Below are 16,289 nucleotides of genomic sequence, written 5' to 3' on the forward strand. Positions count from 1 at the left end.
GGCTAGGGCTCTGGAAAGGCAATGGAATCATCAAAGTTAGAGATGAAGTAAGAGATGACCTATTTGGTTATCCAGTCCATCTCCAAGCCAGTGCAGTATTGTTTCCCAAAGTACATTTTCCAGGCGTTTGTCGGTCTAGTTTTAAGTGTTCCAAGCAATGCTTTACTTAGGAGACTCTTCATAGGTTTATATGTCCCGTTGACATTTTTCTTCCTGAGCTTTGACCTCAATTTACCTTTTCTTAATCTAATCCCATTGCTTCTAGCTATTGCTTCTATTGTATTATTCAAATGACAGTAATGCACTTTGATAAAGTGTTGATGAATTATTTAATTTGATACACAGGAGTATAACTAGAAGTAAAGTAGTAATTACAGTAGTTATAATTACAGTAGTGCCTAGAGACTTGGACAGAGATCAGAGCCCTATCGTGCAGAACAGAAACAAGGGATCCATGATACCTTTGGGTGCAGATTCACCTCTCCTCATATCACAGTGTGAGTGTGACAACCTGCAGCAAGTAATCCTAGCACCAGCCAATACAGCCATCCCTAACAAAGTGAAGGGCAGTTGGACTGCAATGCAGATGAGGGAGAAAAAGTACAGTTCTAAAGAACACAGTACAACACATAAAATGGAACACTTAGTCATTCCTCATGTCTGCTGATTGTAGGGCAGCATTGCCTAAAACAAACTGCGGACTTGTTTACACTACAGGTTATGTCGGTATAACTTATGTCGCTCTAGAGTGTGAATAATCCACCCCCGAGTGATTTAAGTTACATTGACCTAAGTGCCAGTGCGGGCAGACTATGTTGGCTACTGCCTCTCAGGGAGGTGTTTTTATTATGACAACAGGAGATCCCTCTCCTGTTGGCAGAGTCTTCACCAGATGTGCGAAAGTGGCACAGCTGCATCGGCACAGCTACGCCACTGTAGTGCTCCTAGAGTAGCCTTGCCCTTAGTGTATATCCCCTTAGCGTAGCTCTTGCCAGCTTCAGGGGCAGCGTTAATGTTGCCAGATAGGGCTGGTTTGTGCCTTATATTTCCTGATTTTTCAGAGGTTTAACTATAGGCACCTTCATTGTTTGGCAGGGCACAAGGCGCCGATGGTCAGCCTTAACTCTGAGCTTTGGGTGACAAATAAGAAGAGCCACCCTTTATCTCAAACACTTTGCACTCTAACTAGACAAGATGGATAAGGGGAATGAGAAAGCAATTGAGACACACAGATTGAATAACATGACCAAGGTCATGTGAGAAGTCTGGTCCGGAATTGAAACAAAATTTCCTGAGTTCCAGCCTTAATCACAAGACTATCTTGCCTGTCTACGGTTAGAGCAAGTAAATTGGCATATGATATCATGGGTTCTTTTCTCACTTCTGCCAGTGACTGGTGCCTCAGTTTCCCTGGACTTAATTCCTTTTTACAGGATATAAATCCAAATGAAGTCAATGACTGACTCATATAGGGGAAGTTTAACTCATATTTGTAAAACTTATACATTTATATTTGTAAAAAAAAAAAAAATACCTCCTTCCCTAGATTTCTGTGAGGCTTAATTTATTAATGTTTGTAAAGTATATTGAGATTTGGGGATTGAAAATCACCATAGCAGAGCAAAATACTCAGACCGCATTTCATCAGGACTCCTTAATTCCTAAAGCCCTGTCTATGCTAGGATTATGTTGCTAACCTTTCCCACCATTTTGTCACTACAGTTTCAGCTACACCAGTGGGTGTAATGGGCGTGTGTGAGCACAGACAAAGACTCCAGACTGCTGCTACTGGAGTTTTAAGCACTATGTCATCCAACTCTGCTCAGAGCAGGTGAAGATGACATGGCGAGAGCTGTGTGAATAACTGATTTTTCAGTTTGTTAGCCAAATTAAAAAAAAAACAAGTTTTAAATTGACCCAAAATGAAAATTTTTCGGCAAAACAAAAAAGTCTAAAAATTTGCATTTTGGGTCAACCAAAATGGTTTGATTGACCTGAAACAAAATGGGTGTGTTTAGTTTTCAAGTGTGGGGTGGTTGAGTTTTTTGTTTGGTCTTTGTTTTAATAAAATGGAAGTCAGGTTCAACACCAAAAATCATTTTGAAGATGTCACAACAGAACATTGAGGCCTTTTTTTTTTTGGGGGGTGGGGGGGATTTTGTTTTCTTCTTTTCATTGAAGCAATGGATTGGTCAATCCACATCTGCCTTTTGCAGCTGGGCAGGAGGAAGGGGTCCTGGCTGAAAACTTTTGCCCAGCTCTCTAGCCACGGGGCTGCCGCTGGTCCCTTGTTTTCACTACCATCCCCGCCCCGTTGGAATTGCAGCCGTGCTGGTTAACCGGGAAACCGATTGCGTAGGACAGGAGGCGGTGGGTGGGCGCTGACAGCCAAGGAGTTAACAGGACTTTATTCCGATTGCTCCCCGCACCTCCTCCACCCTACCACTCACCTGCGCTTTGTCACTGCCAGAGCCACTGAGCGGGCAGGGAGCAGCGTCCCCAGGGGAGGCGCAGGGAGAAGGAAAGGGTGGAGAGAGCCCGGCGCGGGAGCATTTCCTGCACCTGTGGGATGACTCAGCGGGCCCCTCGGCCCCCCAGCCCCGCGCGCAGCGCAGAGGTGCGCGCCGCCGGCGGGCAGGGGAGCCGCGAGTGACAGCGGGGAGCGCCGCGCTCGCTCCGCGGAGGGGCGCGCGTGGGGCGCCAGCGCCGGCCGGAGGGCTGCGGGATGGCCGTGGGCTCCGGCAAGATGCAGCCCCCGTGCGACAGCGCGGAGCCCGCCCTGAGCCGCAGGCCGAGCGCCCGGCACCACGAGCCGCAGCAGCAAGTGCAGCTGCGGCAGAAGCTGAGGGAGCTGCCGGCGCGGCTGCGGAGCGGGCTCACGCTGCGGAGGAAGAACCCCGCCGCCGGGGGCCGGGTGAGTGAGTGAGTGACCCGCTGGCCCGGCCCTGTAGCAGCAGCAGCAGCGGCTCCCCCCCCCCATAACCCCCGCTGACAGCTCCGGGAGACCAGTGGCCTCGCCCCACGCCCTGGGGAGGGGAATTCCCAGGAACTGCCCCTTTGCGCCCCCGTGCACAAGGGGGTCGGCTCGACTCCCTGGCTTGTGCTCGCCCGGGCAGGAGGGTGTGGGGCGGGGCGGGGCTGTCCCGTGAGTCACCAGTGCAGGAGTCCTGCTCCTATCTAGAGAGCTCGGTGCCTTCTCCGGCTCCAGCAATAACCGCCGGCCTCTGTGATCTATAGGGAAGTGGGGTTTGCTGCATGCTTGAATGGCAGGGGCTGTGTTCAAATGCTGGGCCAGGTCTGGGTGTCTTGGTTTGTTCTGCCCCAGGCTGGCGTAAGGCCCGCCAGCAATGCCCTGGTAGGGGGGCTTTCTGGCTAGCATATTAGTCAGTGAGCCCTGGAGTAGTGCTTCATGGATGCACAATAAGCAGGAATTACTCGGGAAGTTATAAGCAGCTCTGGCTGGGAAATGGTTTTTCCACCCTGTAGCATTTCAAGATATCAAAAAGTTTCCTGTTAGGACCAAACAGGCCTTTTGAAATTTCTTGCAAAAAAACCCAAGTGGGGTGGGGGGAGAGAGACACCTACTCCAGAATAGCTTATAGGCCAGTGGTTAGAGCACTTATCCAAGACTTGGGTTCAAGCCCCTGGTCTGAATCAGTGCTTTACTCACCAGCTTATTGACTATTGTTGGCCTGGGTCTCTCTCCTGGAGCAGAAATTCCATCCTGGACCCGAGAAACCCTTCCTGATGAAAGTTTTGTCAAAACGGGTAAATTTCTGTGAAAAGTTTTGGCTTCAACCAATCAGCATGTTCTGACAACTGTGTTTTGTTGAAAAATTTCTGGCCAGTTCTAGATATAAGGCACTTCTGTGGCACCATAACAAGATCTCAAAGCACAATAATGAATTTTCACATTCCTAATTTAGTCTTTATTAATTTGTAAAATAAGGATTTATTCCCATTTTGCAGATTGGGCCATCAAAGCACAGAAAAGCTAAAATTATTTTCCAAGGTTCACTTAGTGAGTAAGTGACAGAGCCAGAAATGTAACCAAAAATTCCCAGTCGTGTTCCTCCAAGTGGACCATACTCTTCTCAGTGCTGGTGGCACAACAGGTGCTAATTCAAGTCTGTTTATAAGGCCCTAATGATAAAAGCTAATACAGATGGGTGGGGAGCTCCACACATGTGCAGAGGTTTGCCTGCATGGATCAGTGTGGAGGAGTGGGCTTAAATCGATATACTTTATTATTGGGTTTACTCATTATCTGGTATGTATTTTAAAACAAACATTATAGCTGAAGAAGTGCTAGGACTAGTTAGACATACAGCTATTCATGCAAATCTTCATATTTTTATCTTGTTTTCCTCTAATATGGAAAACTTGCAAAAATGTATCAAAAGGACACTGCTAAGGTGTTCCAAACAGTTTTTAGAAAGTAATTTCTAATAATTTCTTGAAAGATTTGAAGCTCAAGTCTTTTACATTCCAGCTGTTCTTGTCCTCTTTCACATATACTCAAGGGCAAATAAGGGGTGGGGAATAATGGCATTCTCTAAGGGTATGTCGGCACTGTTCTTAGCTCAGGTTAGCTAATTTGGGTTAAAATAGTAGTGTAGACATGGTGCCAATTTGGGTTTGTAGCTTGAGTTCAACCCAAGGTCCCCTACAGGCTTTAGGTTAGGGTGGTAACCTGAGTTAAAGTGAGTTGCTGTGTCTTCATTGGTATTTTAACCAAAGTTAGATAAACTGAGAACACACACACACACTTTTTTTTTTTTTTTTTGTTCCGTGTAGATCTACCATGAGACACTACCCACACTCTGCTCATTCATGAAACTACAATGAGATTCCACCCACAACAGGTTATGGAAATCTGTTAACATGATTTCCCTTTTATAAATCTTGTGTTCTTTAATCAGACTTTAAATAGTTAACATGAACACTTACACTATAAATATTTGGGCATCTGAGTTGCCCATCTGTCTTCTCACGGGGGTTTTATTTCACGTCTCTCAGCTAATGTTTCATGCTGTCTCTAGACTCCATACCATCTAGCCCCAAACTGGCTGCTTTGATTCCTGCACATACTCATGTACAGCAGAAATATACCACAAAAGAGCAGATGACACTTAGTTGTCATGTCATCACTACCTTTGCATCACAGAACAAATGCCCGATTGCTATCTCCTTTGATTCACCTTGCAGTTTTTCTTGAGCTGTCTATCTTTGTAGAAGAGAGTGGGAGCTGTGGATTTTGGGAGTCCAGGACCCTAAACAACCCCACAGATCTCTGGGATCTGCATGGAATGAGTTCATGCTGCAAGAAGAGTCGCTGCTGCACTGTATGCAGGATGGCTCCAGCAGGAGCCATGTGGCCAGTGCCTGGGTTCTCCTGATCCCATGCAGTAGTAGTGCTCACTGTTGGGTTATCTGTCTGGAAATTTCTGGGCTCTGGGGGACAGTGTTGTTGAGGAGCAAGATAGTGCCATTCTTCCATTTCACCAGGACTCTATGGGTGTGTCTACACTGCAGCTAGCAGTTAGCCTCCCAGCTTGCATACACAGACTCGCACTAGTGTGCTGAAAATAGCAATTTGGATGCTGCTGTTTGGGCGGTAGCTCAGACTCTTAAGCCTACCTGATCCCAGGTCTGAGCTTGGATGGCTATCCTAAGTCTCTGCTGGAACTGCAGTGTCCACAATGCTAGCCTGAACCTTGCTATCGTGAGTCTGTCTACCCTGATTCAGATATTTGTAGTGTAGACATACCCTATGAAGCTCCACCCCAAGCAGTTTCAGCAAAGTGACCAGAAAGATCCTAAAAAGGTGTTATTTACACATGCCTCCTTCTGTATAGAAAAGGGATAGCTATATGTCTGGTGTACGGGACTTCCTCTGTACGTGTATCCATAGGGAAAAATCCAGCTTCATCAGGTTTAAGCAGGTGCATTGCTACTAATTCGTTCTTAGGGTATGTCTACAGAAGTTGGGGGCGTGCCTCTGAGCCTTGGTAGACAGATATGATAGCTCTGCTCAAGCTGGTGTGCAAAAAATAAACAGTGTGGCCCCAGCGGTACAGGCAGCAGCTAGGATTAGCCACCTGAGTTTATACTTGTACTAAGGTGGCTATCCCTAAGCATGCCATGTCACCATGCATGCCCATCCTGCTGCTGTTAGTATGCTTTCTCGAGCAGAGCTGTCGTGTGTCTCTCTGCCTGCACATGGAAGCACGCTTCCAGCTGCTGTGTAGGCATACCCTTGGTATTAGGTGAAACTGTTCTCAAGTGAACTCAGACTCACTGAAATCCCTTTTTGTTTGTTGTTTACTTTTCTAGGATGGCATCCTGTCACACTGAATAGGGCATAGGACTGGGAGTCATGAGACCTGTGTTCTGTTCCTGGCCCTGACACTGACTTGCTATGTGACTTAAGGCAAATCACTTAATTTCTCTCTGAGTTTCCCTGTATATAAAATGGGGATAATGATACATAACCATGCTTTGCGATATAACAATGATAAAGCACAGTATAAGTGCTAAGGCTTTTGCAGCTTTTTAAGTTTGCATGTAAGTAAGTGCTGCTGAAATTTTCTTTAATTAGAAAAAAAGAAGCATTTGGGGTAGAGAGAAATGTATAAAGAATGGCATAAACTCTGCAAACAGATATAAGAAAAAAGTCAATATTTTCACCTCTTTGATCTGTCAGTCTTGTCAGTGCCCCATTTAGGCAACAGAATGTTCAAGGACTAATTCCAAACTTCCAGTCTGTGACAGGAATGACTAAGAACTGCCTTACAATTACTTTGCATATGGTGATATAAAATATGCATGTTCCCCTCAGTTCAGTGGAGCAAAAAACTGGACTATATATTTCTGACCTGTGTTGATTCTCTATAACCAGATTTTCCCTAATTTCAGAGACTGGTAGAATTTAGAGCTGAAAGAAAAGACCTACTAGAACAAGGCTTGGAAAGGCTCAATAACCATTTCTGGACTGCAGATGTTAGTGTTTCATATGCAGATCTGATAAACAACTAGGCTAAAGTAGAGCAGACTGATTCTAGATAAACCTTTTTTTAATCTAGATGGTAGTGAAAAGAGTTTTCTTTGGTCAGAGGAACCCACAACTGCATTTTGCTGATATTTTGCTCCACTGGACCCAGAGGAGCCTCTCTGGGTATGTCTATACAGCAGTTAGATACCAGTGGTTGGCCCATGTTCGCTGACTCAGGCTCACGGGGCTCGGGTTAAGGGGCTGTTTAATTGTGCTGTAGATGTTTGGGCTCGGGCTACAGCCCGAGCTCTGGAACCCTCCCTGGTTGCGAGGTCCCAGAGCTCAGGCTCCAGCCTGAGCCCAAATGTCTACGTCACAATTAGACAGCCCCTTATCCCAAGCCTTGTGAGCCTGAGTCAGCTGACATGGGCCTGCTGCAGATGTTTAATTGCAGTGTACACATACCCTCTGAGGCCAGTAATGTTCCTTTAGACCCAGGGCCTCTGAGAATGTGTTTTATCCATCCGAAGATCTCTGGGGACTGTGAAGTCCCCTAAAGGACTAGAGGAAACAAAAAATTCAAGTAATCTCTTTTTTGACTTTAAGCAAGTCAAGAAAGACATGGTTCCTAGTTCAGATTTGTACAGGTCAGCTCTGACCTCCTCTTTCTGCATTCAGGTAATAGGGCTGATCCTCAGCAAAATCCAGGCCCCTACTGGTCCCTCTAAGAGCACTGAATTATTTACACTCAAGGAGAACACTGAATAGGGAAGAGTGGAAGAAGAAGTGATCATTTTAAAAAATATGGAACGTTGAAAGGTAATCCTTCCTCTCAACTTCTGAGTGCATCCTGTCTTCTCCGTTCAATGTTCCAGGTCCCAGTCCTACAACCACGTGGGAATGGAAAAAAAGCTTTACTCTCATTAATATTGATTGTAGTCAGTAGGGCTACTTGTGTGAGTAAAGTCATTGTTATGCCTGTTTGCAAGATCTGGCTCTGGGGGATTTCTGTTAGTTTTGGGGGCAGAGACTGTACTTATTTGTACCTTGTAAAGCACAGTCACATTGTTGGTACTTTAAATAAAAGTGTTGTTGGATACCCCCCCCCGGGGGGGAAAAGGAAAGAAAATTTGAGTTTTGCGCATAGGTGCTAGAACTGGAGGTGAGGGGGATGCTGCCACGCCCCTGGCTTGAAGTTCTTTCCATCATATACAGTGATTACAGTTTGGTTTAATGCCTCTCAGCACCCCAACTGTATGAATTGTTCCAGCACCCCAGGCTTTTTGTTCTTCATTTTAGTTTAAACAAGGCAACAAAGAAAAAACGTGGTGTGTGTTCTGCACCATCCAGTTTAAGGGCAAGCGTCTTCCATTCAGGAGGCAGTTCTCTATTGCACGGTTTGTATTTGTTAATGTGTAGAGCTTCCATTGCATTCAGGTTGTGTTATGTTCCTGGACGTGCAGAACACACAGTACAGATTGTGGATCAGAGAGGAGAGGAAGAGCTTTGCCCTAAATATTTTACAGTTATAAACACTATTGGCTGTGTTTAGATAATTGACTTTATTGTTTTTCTGTATGAGAGCATTAATGAAGGGTGTAAGGTACAGTATTCTGTTCCCTGGAAAAACACTGAAATCAATGTATAAAATAAGATCCTGGACTATCGTTGTGGGTGATGTAACTGTCGTCATTATAGAGGGGGAATGACGAATACTGGTGGCACTTGCTTTAAATCCTGAATTTTATTGACTTTGAAGTTCCACTTAGTAACTTCAAGCAGCGTTCAGCTTAGCAGGTATTATTATGTGACTAAAAATATATACTGCTGAATTTTTCCTATAATAATTGGCTTATTATATACGCCTACCAAATGTTTCATCGTATCTTTTAATTTGGCAGTGATGTAACTGGTGACACATGAGATGCTGAGTAATGATTAAGACATTAACTGAATCTCCAACTGCCAGATGCTGGGACTGGACAACAGGGGATGATGGATCATTGGAATATTGCTCTGTTCTGTTCATTCCATCTGAAGCATCCAGCACTGACCTATGTTAGAGGCAGGATGCTGGGCTAGATGGAGCACTTGTCTGATCCAGTGGGCCATTCTTATGTAACTTCAGTGTCTATATTTTTGGTGTTTTGTTTTTTTTAATACAAACTGTTTCAAAGTGAGTGACAAAACTGAGAATATTTATAATAATCATGTGTCATATTGTTGTGTGGGAAACATTGACTGGCTGTGATACATAAATACAGTGGAACCTTGCTAAGTAACCAGTCTGGAAGCTGGGGTGATTGGAAGGGTTCCTTCCCTTAGTCATGGAGTGGTTCCACAGCTACCTTCACAGTTGCTATTTTAATCCTGAGACTGCCATAGGCTCCATAGCCATAATGTGCCCTTTCCAATTAGCAATAGAACCTCCAGCATCACCTCTGCCCTGTCCCTTGTCTAGCCATACAATACCCCCACCTGAATTGGTGCTGAGCAGACCAAAATACGGGGAAGCACAAAGCACTAAACCCACTTTTGTTCTCCCCAACCAAAGAATCTGACTCAGGCTGCACATGCCCCTCAGTGAATTTGACCTCTTCATTTTTTTTTTTAAGCAGATTTCTTTTACCTTGCATTATTAACAACACCTTCGCTTAGTAAAACTGAAAGAATGCTACAAATGTATTTACTTTTTGCATTTGTCTCTGATTGGATAATAAAATAATATAGTCACTTTCATTTTTCTTTTAGCATCTGTTTCTAATTGACATCACCTACAGGTTCTCCTGCAGTGCTGCAGTGTTTGGTTTGGAAACCCACCAGGGAAATGCTTGTATAAGAACAAAAGATCTCTTTCCATTGAAATTAAAAAGAAAGTAACGAAAGAATTTCCATTGGCCTTAACTTTTGTAGGATCCTGTTGGGTGTTTTTGTTCAAATTTGAGCTGACAGAGTCCCTTAAACTACATTTCTCAAAATAAATGAACTAATTCTGCTTTGTGGAGTAGTATGATTGATTTTTTTTTTTAAGTTTGTTTACTTGCAAATGCACAACACTTGTTAATTCATGGTAGATTTCTCAGATGCTGGTGTGAATGTCGCAAAAAATGCCGTAGAATCTTGCTCAAACTGTGCTGTACTCATCAAGTATTGGGTGCTAATGTTTTCAGCAGGAAGTACCATAGTAATTCTGTATCTTGAGGAAATTACACATCGAGATGTACATTTTTGTGCTAATGATAATGTTGAAAATAGGAGGCAGTAGCTTTTTTAAAAAGTGGAGCAGAATATGCCACTTTCTTTACTGAACAGATGGAAACTCCTGTAATGAAACAAAAGTTTTTCCCCACACTAATGCTAGCCTATCATAATTAAAATGATATTCACAGACAAGGAACCAGTTTGTTTATTGTTTATGGAAAATAGTTTCCATACCTTTAAATGCCTTATATTTTCCTTGGCTGGATTGTTCATCGCAAATTTAGTTTGAATGAGTTTGAATTAAAGATAAGGATGTAGATTAGTTATCATTAGAGATTTACTGCACCAATCAGCATGAGTTGGCTGAAACAACAGATGAAGTTAAATTTGCACCCTTCCTGTGAAAGCCTAAATAGGTTTGTTGCAAGAAAATAAGTGGGATTGTGCTCTGTGGAATCCATGCAGCCCCCCACGTACCCATGTGCATGGGGTGGACCAACTCTGCATTCCCTCCATGGTTTCTATGCTAGTTCCTCAGTTGGAATAGGGGCCATAGCCACTGTGAGAGATGATGTGGTCCAATGTATAGGGCACTGCCTGGCTCTGCCATTGACCTACTATTTGACCTTGGACAGATCACTTCAACTCACTGTGCCTGTTTCCCGTTCCACCCTTTGTTTGTCTTGTCTGTCTAGACTGTAACCTCTTCAGGGTACAGGCTGTCTCTTGCTATATGTTTGTACAGTGCCTAGCATACTAGGGCTTTGATGTTGATTGGGTCCTGTAAGTGTTACTGTAATAAAAATAATACAAATCTGAACCTCTTATATGGGGGAACCTTATAATCATGGACCCAGTGGCAATGCCCCTGCCTTGGTACACATGCCTCTGCATGCTGGACTATGCAGGGATGTTCATAGCACAACTCTGCTGCATGGAAGTGGTTGAGTTTCTATGCAATTAAACTCTGAAGCCAAATTATGTGAAGTTTTGCTGCATTATGGGCATCTCAGATTCTCATAGCTCATGGGCCATTTTCACCCTGGGTATTTTGTACTGATTTTAGTCTGTGTTATATTCTTTATCTACATGACATTAGTTGTCTATTAGAACATCTTTTCCAATAACTGTGCTCTCAGTGAAAGTTTCAGCATCAAAATAAAGGCGGTGGTGGTGGTGGTGGTGGTGAACACGAGGCTGGAGCACAAGGTCAGACTGTTCTCTCTTTTACTCACTAGCATAAGAGGTTCTGTCTTTTAGTAACTGGTATAATACTGTTTATCTCAAACTAGCTTATTGTTTATTTGTTCAGAAGAGTTTGACTTTGCCAAATGATCTACCTGCAGCCATGTACATAAAAGGGTGTATATGTAAATAAATGAGCCTTGCTCAACTCCTACAGTACACCTTTTATTCTAACTGATTACTTTTTCACTAGTTATTCCTTGGAGAGCACTTCTCATTAGTTACAAGTCAGTATTTTTGTTATATTATAGAGAAAACATTTTGCTAATTAAGAGGGTTTTTTTTATGTTTTGCCAATCCATATAAATCAGTAGAAACTTGTTTATGCTACCAATGACAGAGCCTGATTCTTGTCTCACGGGTTTAAAACCTATGTAACCCCATTGACTTCAAAAAGCCTTCTAATTTGTCTTTTCTTTTTTTTTTTTTCAAATATAAATGCAAGTTCACTTCCCCTTTTTATCTAGTTAAAAAACAAAGAAGCTGTGTACATCTTTGTTTTGGTCTTTGACTTGGACATTTAAAATATCTGTTACTAGGTGCATATGTGGTATTTTTTATGTAGTATTTTCATAGAGTTAAATTTGGATTAAATCTATAAAATAACTTCACAGATACTTTGTGAAAGTAAGTTAACAGGCTAACATTGCAGCCCAACCAATCATTTTCTACCCTGTCATTAGATCTTGAAATTTAGCTGTTATGCAAGTTGAACAGAACCAATCATGAAGAAATATTGATAAAAGATGAAACAGTATTTTGTATATATCTTAGGACATTTTAAACCAACAACAACATATTGGGTGTAAACACCATACCTTTTTGTTATGTAGTTTTTATACTCTTTCTCTAAGTAGAGTAATACAAACTCTGTCTCTCAGAGTGCTATAAAACCTTAGATATCTGACTATATCTCAGAAATACAGGGCAAATTCAGGTCCTTCCCCTGGCTGATTTGGTCTGCTTCAGGTGCACAGTGCTGCCAGAAAACTGGCTTAACCAGCTACCTGGTGTAAAGGAAATCCATAAACTCAACATAATGGCTCTGTGCCAACCCATCCTGTCCCTAATATGGGGACTATTCCTGGGAGAAAAAAGCCCTGGCTGTGGTGCCTCTGCACTCTGGCCATTTTACAATGGGGACTGGACTATTCCAGATCAGCTCTAGGATTTGGGGGCAAAGGTGGTCCATGGACTTCGACATAGATTCAGTGACCTAGGGGCCTTGGAGGTGTAGCTTTCATCTCTCTGTGCCCGCCTGTCTCCTTCCTCTGGAAGGGGGCTTCATCCCAAGGGAAGGCAGATAGTGCCAAAACAATCAGGGCAAAGTTTCCAGGAAATTAGAAATGCAACTCCTATGCTACTTTGAGCCATAGTGTATCAGATATCAAAAACTACAGGAGGTGGGGTTGGATGAATACATGCTTTTTAATTTTTTACTTTATTTTTTTAGACTTATATCTGCATGGATTAAAAAGGAGTGCCTATCACTTGCTGTAGGTTCTCCTCAATAACTCTTAGCTATATGGCTGCAGAAAGTAGTGGTGGTGATGAGTAGATGACTAAAGTCAGTACTACGGGCATCATGTTGCAGGAGGGGCACTATTTTGGAAGAGACTTAAAATCAAGGTCCTGACCATTTGCAATTGCTAAAGATTTCATGGCATTTTTCTCAAGAATATGGGTGTTTAACCTAGTGTTCTGGCCAAATTCTGACTTGGGTAACTGCATTCCACCTACCTAAAATTCCCCATGTAATTATAGATAGTTAATGGCTATCATATCCATGATAAATTGCTGTTGTGCACTGTTAAACAACTGCTGCATGTAGGTGGGTGCAATTCAATAGTACGTGAAGTGATTTTTAAATATGAAGAGGCAGGGAGAAAGATGAGTGTGCACAATCAGAAAACTGTCAGGGGCATGTGTAAGTGTAAACAACACACACACCTCTACATATAACTGTGTGCGTGCGTGCCCATGCACATATATAAAATTGAACCAACTATATAAAATGCAAAATGAATATCTTGGCATATGTTTTTATTGTTGAGTTGAAGAGTAGAGGAGAGAGATATTTAGCAGGTATTTAGTTGTATTATCTCATTAAATTGACAATACTAAAACATGAATGAGTTGCAAATTGATTTTACTGATGCTGTTTATTTAATTTGTTTTTCTCTGCACTTGAATGAATCATGGCAGATCAATAGTGATCCTTTAGGTTGGCAGGACAGACCTCAGAGCTGTTGGCACTCTAAGGTGAATTGCAGGAATTCTGCCTGTTTTCTATTGCAATATCTTCTCTATCCTTACTAGTGTATATGTAATGCCGATGACCCCAGTCATCGTGGTGCAGGATCAAACTGGGTACCTCTGGAGTTTAGTGCATGAGCCTCTACCACATGTGCTAAAAGCCAACTTACTGTTAGCTAAGGCTGTAGAGAAGACTAATTTAACTCTCTAAGTGGTCTCGGTGCCACTAGATGGGACAGAACACCACACCCAGAAGGTGTGTGGGTTACATATACACTGAGAAATTATCAGAATTTCTATTTTTAAAAGGACATTTTTTCTTCAAATCTATGATCTAATTTAATGTAGCAATATATGTATGCACAACACTAGGAAATTTGCTATTCTTTGAAACACCAATAAATAACTGTTAAAGAACAGTAGACACACAAGTACTGCGCACACGCACCGGTAATTATGCTAGTAGATAGACAGGTAGCATAGGATTTACCATACTAGATTAGACTGATTGTCCATCTTGTCAGTATCTTGTCTCTGATAGTAGCCAACAGCAGCTGTATGGTGTTTTACACACCTTCCTTTGAAGTATTAGGCAAATGTTGGGTAGCCTGTCTCCCACACTTTCCTTCTATTCTTGTGTAATTAGAGGCTTTCTTAAACTCTGAAGCATGAGGTTAAATACCTATTACAAAATCTGTTGGCATTAGCCACTGGATATTCCTGTTACTCTCAAATGTCCAATCCATTTCTGAATCTTGCTAAGTTTATGGCTTTGACCACATCTTGTGACAATGAGTTGCATGGCTTAATTACGTGTTGTCTTTTATCAAGGCTGAATTTCCCACTTTTTAATTCCACTGAATGTCCCCTTGTTCTTGTGTTCATTTGCTAGATCATTCATTATTTTTTTATATTTTTTTGTCCCCTCTTCTTCATCTCCTTTTTAAAGTAAGACGTCTCAATCTTTTAAGTTTTCCCATCCCCTAATAATTTTGATTGCCCTATTCTGAATTCCCTCTAGTTCTGCAGTACCCTTTTTGAGATGAGGTGACCAGTTTTGCACACAGTATTGAAGATGAGGCTGCACCATTGATTTATATAATGATATAATATTTTCTGTATTATTCTCCATCCTGTTATTTTAGCATCCTAACATTTTGTTAGCTCTTTTTGACAACAGCTGCACAATGAGTCAAGATCTTCAATGAGTTTTTTCTACAATGACATCCAGGTCCTTTTCTTGAGTTGATACAGTTATCTTAAAACCTTCAAATGTGTGAGTAGTTTTTCCCTCCAGTGAGTATTACTTTGCATTTATCAGCATTGAAATTCATTTGGCATCATGTTACCCATTTACCTGCCTTGGTTAGGTCCCTTTGAAGTTGCTCACAGACCAGTTGCTCTCTAGTCTTGACTAATCTAAGTAATTTTCTTATCTAAATTTTGCTACTTCACTAGTCACTCCCCCCTCGCTCCCCCTTTCCAGGTCATTAGTAAATCTATTAAATACACTAGACCAACCATGGAATTTTGAGGTACCTTGCGGCTAACTTTCTGCCAGGATGAGAAAGGACTGTTTAATCCTGCTCCATCTCTAGTCTCTTAGCCAGTGTTTGAGGTATTAAGATACTTTGCCTCCTCACCCCATGACTATTTAATGTCTTTAGTGGCCTCTGGACAGGGACCTAGTCTAAAGAAATTCTGTCAACTGGTTCTCCTTTATCCGCTACTTTACTGATTATATTCAAATCATTATAATAGATTAGTGAGATGTGAGTTTTCCTTTTGCAGGCACCATGACGGTTAGTCTATCACGTCATTGTCTTCTGATTTTTTTTTTAAATCCTTCTATTTTTAATTTGCATTTCAGCCAGTTTAGCAGGTACAGATATGAAAGGTGCAGATTTGTAATTCTCCAGATAATTTCTTTTTAAAATATAGGGACAATGTTGGAGAATAACAATTATCTATTACAGTGGTTAACTGTAGTTAGAGCACATGTTTTTGCTAGCATCTCAGTTCATACTTGAACTCCTTCAGAGCTCTTCTGGGCCTGGTGACTTATTGCTATTTAAAACCAATGGTATAGCAAATACTATATACAGATAAATACTCAAAATCCAGTGTCTGTACATTGAAGTCAGTGGGGTTTATGCCCATGTAACTGAGACTGGATTTTGACCTTATCTGTGGTGTTCTTTCATATTAACTTTTAAAAAGGTGGGAGTTAGAAAAGCATGTGTCTGGTTCAGCATTGTTATCAGCGTATTATACACATACTCGGTGTAGCAGTATTCTATATTGGTGCAGAAGCAAATGGCTTCAGATTTTTAGAAGTTTGATACTCTTATGTTATACATTAGTATAAAATTGTTTAGGGTGTGCTGTCCTGTAACAGCACAAATGCACATAGCAATGGGACTTCTTGTCTGAGTATGGAACAAATCTTACTGTCCTTACAGAAGAATCTGTAGTATTGTTCTACCAGGTAAATCTACAAACTTCTTATGTTAAATTTGTATACACAAGTAAATAAGTGGAGTAGAATCTCTTTGGGTATAAAAAGGGCTGTTTAAAACAGTAACTTATTTTG

General features: G+C 42.0%; 1 protein-coding gene across 1 annotated transcript in view; it reads left to right on the top strand.

Moving 5' to 3' along the window:
* The first annotated feature begins 2,725 nt into the window (after positions 1-2,725).
* RAPGEF5 (Rap guanine nucleotide exchange factor 5) overlaps positions 2,726-16,289 on the top strand; it is a 223,447-nt gene continuing 209,883 nt past the window's right edge. Inside the window, exon 1 of the mRNA XM_077809349.1 lies at positions 2,726-2,914. Within this exon, the coding sequence (XP_077665475.1) occupies positions 2,726-2,914 (189 nt within the window). The remainder of the gene's footprint in view (positions 2,915-16,289) is intronic.

This window comes from Eretmochelys imbricata, chromosome 2 (assembly GCF_965152235.1).
Source record: "Eretmochelys imbricata isolate rEreImb1 chromosome 2, rEreImb1.hap1, whole genome shotgun sequence".
NCBI lineage: Eukaryota > Metazoa > Chordata > Testudines > Cheloniidae > Eretmochelys > Eretmochelys imbricata.